Source organism: Petaurus breviceps, unplaced genomic scaffold (genome assembly GCF_028583685.1).
Source record: "Petaurus breviceps papuanus isolate PSGF00001 unplaced genomic scaffold, PetGlider_PUasm1.0 138, whole genome shotgun sequence".
NCBI lineage: Eukaryota > Metazoa > Chordata > Mammalia > Diprotodontia > Petauridae > Petaurus > Petaurus breviceps.
The window spans coordinates 21,781,087-21,788,978 of NW_027185694.1; the positions used below are offsets into that span (position 1 = coordinate 21,781,087).

At 41.0% G+C, this 7,892-nt stretch overlaps 1 protein-coding gene and 1 pseudogene across 2 annotated transcripts in view; both read left to right on the forward strand.

The window, feature by feature from the left end:
- The window catches only part of MPG (N-methylpurine DNA glycosylase), a 60,930-nt gene that overhangs the window by 23,582 nt on the left and 29,456 nt on the right, over positions 1 to 7,892 (forward strand). For both annotated transcript variants that reach the window (XM_069107653.1, XM_069107643.1), the window contains one exon: positions 2,575 to 2,802. In XM_069107653.1, coding sequence (XP_068963754.1) covers positions 2,587 to 2,802 — 216 coding nt within the window. In that variant the 5' untranslated portion in view covers positions 2,575 to 2,586. The remainder of the gene's footprint in view (positions 1 to 2,574; positions 2,803 to 7,892) is intronic.
- On the forward strand, positions 1,356 to 1,451 carry LOC138144408 (U6 spliceosomal RNA; annotated as a pseudogene).

A 7,892-nucleotide genomic window follows, 5' to 3' on the forward strand; every position in this document is an offset into this window, starting at 1 on the left:
TAACAGCTATCGATAGGTGATGTATTATTAACCATACAAGGGATAGACGCAATTACAAAAGGTAAAATGGATAACAGATTATGTGAAACCGAAAAGCTTCTGCACAAACAATATTATTTGCATCAGATTTCTCTGATAAGGGTCTGGTATATGTTAGTTATATGTACATATGCATATATATGAGTAGACAGCTCTCGAAGGAAGAAATACATGCTATCAACAGCCATGTGAAAAAATCCTCCCAATCATTCATAATATGAGAAATGCCAGTTAAAACAACGTTGAGGTTCTCCCTCTTTCCTGTCAGTTAGACAAAAATGACAAGAAGGGAAATGTTAATGCATACTAATGTTTAATACACATCAGTGGTCCCATTATTGGTGGAGCTATGGAATGGTCCAGGAATTCTGGAATGAAATTTAGAACTGTGCCTCCAACATCACTGATTTATGCATACCCTTTGACCCAGTGATACAATTACTAGGCTTGCTGTTGTTTGTCCTTCGTTCTCGAAGAGGACCATGACATTGGGGAGGTTTATAGAAAAGAAAAAGGGAAAAGACCCATATGTACAAAAGTGTAGCAGCACTTTTTTGTTGTAGCAAAGAAGTAAAAATTAAGGCGGTGGTCATCAATTGGGTGAATACATTATGGAATACATATATAATGAAATATTTTACTGTAAAAAAGAAGCAAAAGACATTAATTCAGAGAAACATATATAGGAAGACAGATGAATTAAAGTCGAGTGAATTGAGCAGAACCAAGAAAACAATTTAAGAACACTGTTAAAAACAGCAACTTTAAAAGACTTTAGAACTTCAGTAAATTCAGTGACCAGTCATTACTTTAAGAGGAATGAGGATGAAGCAATGCTACTTTCATTTCCTGGCAAAGAAGAGATAAATTCAACCAGGTATGAAGAGATATACATTTTTGGACATGGCCATTATATGGATCTATTGTGTTTGACTATGATTATTTGTTACAAAGGAATTTTTTTTAATTGATGGGTTTTATAAGTGAGAGAGGGGACTAGTGATAGGGATGCCAAGAAGAAACATATTTTTTAAAATTTATAGAAAAGGATAGAGATTTAAAAGACCACACAGACAAGCAGGATATCTTTGAAATTAATGTGCTGAATTTATTGTATTTTTTTAAATGAAAGCTATGCATAATAGATTTATAATTTTACACACATTACTCTTTTTCTAGTCTTTTTATATAAAGTACATATGTTTGATATTTGTCAAGTACAGGTAAAAAATTTTTTTTAATGAGAGGGCTGGACTCTTATCTCTGAGGTTCATTTAAATTCTTTTTTTAAAAAAGCAAAGGGAGGTGGGTAATACTGGCTTTGGTAGCACATATACTAAAATTAAAATGAAACATTAGCATACCCCCTGTGCAAGGATGACATATAAATTCGTGAAGCATTCCTTTTTTTTTTTTTTTAAATGGGGAAGGGAGACAGAGAGAGAGAGAAAAGAGTGAAGTGAGTGTACTTGCATGTGACATGGTACTTGGTTAGGTCAGATTTAGAAGTCAACACAGCTTCCCAGTGAGCCATAGTTCTCAGGAGGTCCTGTGTTCCTTCATATAGCTTCAAACACATTTCCTGACAGAGCCACTAGATTCCAGTTTGTGTTTGTACCATGTGAGAATTGTTGGCAAGACTAGAAATGTGGGATCCTTCCTCTATGGGAGGAGCTGGGTAGATTTATATTAACTTAATTTCTTTGAACTTGTTTCTTTTCCTTCTTAAAATTGTTTTTTTCCTCATATGACATAAGCCAGGGCCCTGTGCATCTCTTTTCCATATAGCCAAAAAGGTCATGCTCAGAAGTTATTTCTTGACATCAGTGCTTGGGACATTTATATAGTATCAGTATGAGGAATGTGAAAAAATTGATAAATGATTGTTGATTTTTCCGCCCTTAAAGCAAAGTGATGATAACTCTTTGGAAAGCTTGTCTTTTTTTCCAAACTAGTCCACGTCCTTTTGGCCTCCCATTTCAGAGTGGTTTACAAGAAACAAAAGTTAAAAGTTCCATGGAGAATTTTTTTTTTTTAATGTGGCTTTTTAGGCCACAAAATGATCAGAACATATTTTAGGATCTTCATTTATTATTGAATACTTGTATGCCTGGGGAAAATCAGTTAATCTCTCTGGTTCTTGATTTCCTCCCTTGCAAAATGAAAGGGTTAAACTAGATTGACTTCTAAGGGCCCTTTGGGTTCTGACATTTTGTTATAGCTTAACATAGACTATGTTCTGAAATCCCTTCTAGCTCAGATGTTCTGTGTTCTAAAGTTCTTCCCAGCTCTAGCATTCTGTGTTCTAAGGTCTAATCCTTTCCAGTTCCAACATTTTAAGAATCTTGTGATTCCTGATAATCATTTCCCTACTCGGAGGTATATCGGTGACTTAAATCCCTTGTTTTCTTGTATATCTTTTGGAAACTGCTCATTTGAAATCTAGGCTGCTTTGCTGATGCCCCCCCCCCCCCCAGTGGGAAGAGACTTTTCAATGTTTAAAGAGTTTTGTTTTTGTTTTCTTTTCCAATCCAGCTTTCTAGAACAATGCTTCGGAAAAAACGACGGCTATCAGAGTTCAAGGCCAGCCGGAGCCAACCCAAGTTGGATACCTTGGGGGATCATCACCTACTTGCCTCACCCAGAAGTCCTGCTCCAGAGTACAGTATCTATTTTACACGCCAGAAAAGCAACAGTTCCCGACTGGGACCTGAGTTTTTTGACCAGCCTGCAATCACCCTGGCCCGAGCCTTTCTTGGACAGGTAATTTGCCTGTAGCTCCTTGGCTTTAGGACAAACTACAATTTGTTGAACTGAGAATGGTTCATTCAGGTTTTCTTTCAGCATTCAATAGTGTTTATTAAGATTCCACTGTCTGCAGTATGCTAGTTTCTGAAGGAGATACTAAGTTTAGATAAGATATGTCTGGCCTCTCATGGATCTTATAATTTAGAAAGGGGATTATACATGTGTACACAGAGAGATATAACACAAAGTAAAATGTGATATGTGCATAAAAGGATTATAAACTTCTATCATATAGTCAAAGAAGGGGTTGCTTCCAACAGGGAGAATCAAGGAAGGCTTCATGAAGAGGGTGACCTTTGGTCTGGGCCTTGCAGTATGGGTAGCATGTCAGTAAGTAGATACTAGGGATGGGGTGGAGTGTTTCTGATAGAGGAGATAACATAAACAAAGGTGCAGTGATGGGAAAGCATAGGATGGCCTTGGGGGTTGAACAGGCCTGTTGGGCTAGAACATCAGTTGTACAAATGGGGATTATTGTGAGATATTTGGTGTCTTATTTTGAAGGCCATTAGAATCAAAGTATCATAAATTTAGAGCTAGAAAGGACTTCAGAGGCCATTTAGTTTAATCTTTTTATTTTTCAAAGGAAGAAACTCATGCCCTGGGAAATTAAGGGAATTGCTCAAAATAACACAGGTAGTGTGAATGTGCAGTAAAGAATTTAGACTTTATTCAGCAGGCAATAGGGTGCCATGTCAATAAATATTGAACTATTGTACACTCCGACTAATGGAGGGGAGTGCCTGGGTATCAGTTATGGGATCCTCCCAAAACAGCCAAATATATATTTGCATATGTCCAGAGCTTAGAAGAAAAAAGGAAATGGGCCCAGAGATTTAAATTGTTCTGCCTTGCCTTTCTCTGACCTCACCATTTGATGGCAATTGAAGAGTAAAATCATTAAACTATAGAGTGCTGGTGGTGGAAGGAATTACCAAGCTTATTTGGTTGAAGCCCTTTCTTTTTACTAGTGAAGAAATGGAAGCCAAAGCAGAGAAGGCACTTGCCTAAAACCTATGGCCATTTGGTAGCTGAGTGGATTTAAGTGAGGTAGATTACAGACTACTTGACTCAGTCCAGTCTGGTGTCTGGTATAGACTTCATGTTGGTAAAATGGGCAGAAGATATAGGAGTATGTTGGGTCCTGGTTCTGAAACTTACTTGTCACATAACCTCTGGCAAGTCACTTCCTCTCTCGTGAGTTTCAGTTTACTTATTTGTAAAATGAAGGGGCAAGATGGGGAGACCAGAACATGTTTATATACGGTGGGGAAGGAGTCAGTAGAGAAGAAGATCCTGAAGACGACAATGTGAATAATGGAGCAGGGTCTGGGAGCAAGCAGGAAAGGAAAGGGTTAACATAAATTGAGATGGCATTGTCATTGTGTCCTTGTGGAGGTTATCTTCTGAGATTAGAGCAACCAAGGACCATCTTATCCTCTGAGATTGAAGCAGTAGGGGAGGGCTGTCTTATTCTCTGAGACTGGAGCAATGGAGGGTGACCATTTTATCATCTGAGATTGGAACAATGGGGGAGGCCCATTTTATCATGAGATTGGGGCAACAGGGGAGGGCTGCCTTATCCTTTGAGATTAGAGCAGTTGGGGAGGGCTGCCTTTTCCTCTGAGATTGGTACAGTAGGCAGGGCTAGGGGAATGGATGAGTCCATAAGAGGTTTTTTTGACATTGGGAGGATAGGAGATGAAAGGATTAAAGACATCTGGGTAGGGTTTTCAATCTATTTAATAAAAGAAGATGATGTTATCTGTTTGAGAGGGGGCAGTTGGGGTAGAATTGAGAGCTTGAGAAAGAAGATCTGCTTATAGCCTTTGTAGAGAGAGTTCGATAGGGAGTTAATTATAAATGAGTTAAGGTTTGTGGTGATGTAGAGAGGACCAGTTTGAAATTATGTAGTAGGGATTTGTAGTGAACTCAGTCAACACAGCATGTTGACTTCCTCTAGCAATGACTTGGAGGAGTTTGAGAATCATAATGAGGGTAAAGAACCAACTGGGATTGGTGAGAGACAGTGAGAGATTTCACTCCAGTCCTATAATCCTGTGTTAGGAGATTCTGGGCAGAAAGAGGAAATTTCAGTGTTTGAAATCTCATGGCCCTGGGTCTAAGGTGTGGCAGCCCCCTTTGGTAGGTACTGTTTAGACAGAGACGTAGAGGTCATGGGAATTGATCCAGTTAATAAAGTAAGAACCCAGGGTGGTGGTAGGGTCATCATCTTTAATATCGAAGTTACCAAGGATGAGGTCAGGAATTGGGGTGGAAAGGCAGATCATGAACCAGATGAGGACATCATTGAAGAAGGATCTGGAGTCAGTAGCTGGATCTGGTATAATTGATTGCTGTGCACTTCAGAGGCAAAGGGGTTATTGAGTGATGGTGGCAAAGGAAAGGTCTGGAACTGGCAGAACACAAAAGCACAAAGTATAAACGAAGGAAAGATGATTTCTGAGTGGGGAGAGGGGGCAGGATCAAGGAAGTACTCATCAGGAGATGCCATTGGAGCTGGACCTTAAAGAATGGGCAGAATTTTGACCCATGGACATAAGAGAGCGAGGGCCTTCTGGAGCGATGTCCAGAAAGGCGCTGCAGAGATAAGAAACTGCAGAATCTCTCTGGAGGGTGATGAATGATTCACTGGTTAGTTCTGTCTTTATTGGGGAAGCTCCAGTGGGAGGCTGACCTAAGGCTTCTAAGGGGATCTTGGGGCCCATTGCTGCCCTTACTGTGGACCAAGAACACTTGTCTTAACTGCGACTGCAGAAATTTCCCATGATTTTGGGTATATGCTGTATAGAGAGAGTCAGTGCCTTGGGTATCTAGGCAGTACAGTAGACAGAGGGCTGAGCCTGGAGGCGGGAATACTGACTAGCTGTGTGACTCTGGACAAGTCACTTGACCTCTGTTTGCCTCAGTTTCCTTAACTATAAAATGGGGATGCTAATAACAGCACCTACCTCCCATTGCGGTTGTGAAGATCAAATGACATATTTTCAAAGTGCCTGATAACTAATAGGGACCTAATAAAAGTTTCCATTTCTCCTCTCCCTTTTCTTCCCTTTCTTTCCTTTCCTTTTCTGTTGCTTAAGGAGTAGTTGGTGATATTGCAAGTTCAGGATGAACTCCCCTTGTGATGTGGCAGCCAAGAACCTGGGTACTACCTCAGGCTGCCTTGAGAAAGGGAAGGCGTCCAGAATAAGGGAAGTGACAGTGTCATTACATGTACCTTGTCCATACTGCTCAGAGAACTTTTGGAGTGTTTATTATATGCAGCTTTAGAAGGGTGTGGACATTGGGGTGGCCAGGTAGCGCAGTGAATAAGAGCACCGGCCCCAGAGTCGGGAGATCTGGGATCGAATCCTGGGCTCAGACACTCAGCATCACACCCAGGAATAACTGGCCGTGTAACCTTGAGCAAGTTACTTAACCCTGATTGCTTAAAAAAAAAAAAAGAAGGATGTGGACAACCTGGAACATACAAAGGAGAGTGAGGGGCCTTTAATCCATACCACAGGAGAGCTGAGTCAAGGACCTATCAGCGAGAACAGAAAGCTTGGGGGCCGTGGGAGCATTGGCCTCTGTGTATTTGGAAAGGACTTGCTTTACATGGTCCCAGAGGGCAGAACGAGGAGCAAGGAGCAGTGGATAGAATTTGGACAGAGGAAGATTTCAACTGAGTGTAAAGAACTTCATGACTGCAGCTGCCATACTGGGGAGTGGGCTCTTTCCAGAGGTCTTCACTTGGCACCTGGATGACCACTTGCTGAGGACGCTGTAGAGAATATTCCTGTTAAGGTCTGATTTGAACTAGGTGGCCTCCAAGGGTCCTTCCAACACAGCTTCCATGGTTCTGTTTCTTTTCACTTATCGATACAAGTTTCTTCCTGCCAGATAGTACAGGAAGTCTGTCACCATTCTCTGTCCTTAACAAAGAATGAAATGGGACCCTCAAGTATCTTTGTTTGAACAGCCCTTTCTTGGTTGGAAGGTGGACACTCCTCCCCTTATGTGTATGTTAATTGGGGTCTCAGAACATCCGTTACCACTAATTATTAAGTGCCTCCTATGTTACAAGGCACTGGGATTAGTTCAGGAGATGCAAAGTGAAAAACAATAAGTCCTGCCTTTAGTGAGTTTGGTTTTTTTTGAGGGGGAAGGTAGGGCAGTTGGGGTTAAGTGACTTGCCCAAGGTCATAGGGAGAGTTTTTTTGTGTTAAGTATCCAAGGTTGGATTTGAACTCAGGTCCTCCTGACTCCAGGACGGGTGCTCTATTCACTGCACCACCTAGCCATCCTCTTTAGTGAATTTTAATTTTACTGGTCGGGCTCTTGCTTGCATACTATTAAGTATGAGACAAAGTGGAATGTAGAGTGCAAGGTAAGAAGTCCAGTCATGGGGAACAGCCAATGCAAAGGCATAGCGATGGGAAACGGCACATCTAGGGAAGAACTAGAAGCCCACTTTGGCTTACTGTACTTAGAGTATGTTGTGTGGCAGATAGATAGATTGCCAGACTTGGAATCTGGAAGACTGACTTTGAATCCTACTAGAGATACTTAAGAGTTCTGTGGCATTGGGCAAGTCACTTAACATCTGTCTCAGTTTCTTTATCAGTAAAATGGGGGTAGTAATAGCACGTACCTTGCAGGGTGGGCAGCTAGGTGGCACCATAGTGCATAGAGTGCTGGGCCTGGAGTCAGGAAGACTCATTTGAGTGAGTTCAAATCCAGTCTCAAACACTTACTTGCTGTGTGGTCCTAGGCAAGTCACTTAAGCCTGTTGCCTCAGTTTCCTCATCTGCAAAATGAGCTGGCGAAGAAAATGGCAAACCACTCCAATATCTTTTTCAAGAAAACCTCAAAATGGGGTCACGGAAGAGCTGGAAATTGATTGAACCACAGCCATAACTTTACTGGATTGTTCTGAGGATTGAGTGAATTTAACATATGTAAAGTGCTTTGCAAGCCTTAAAGCATTGTGTAAATGCTAGCTATTATTATTTTATTTTATTCTTTTTTTTTTTTTTTTG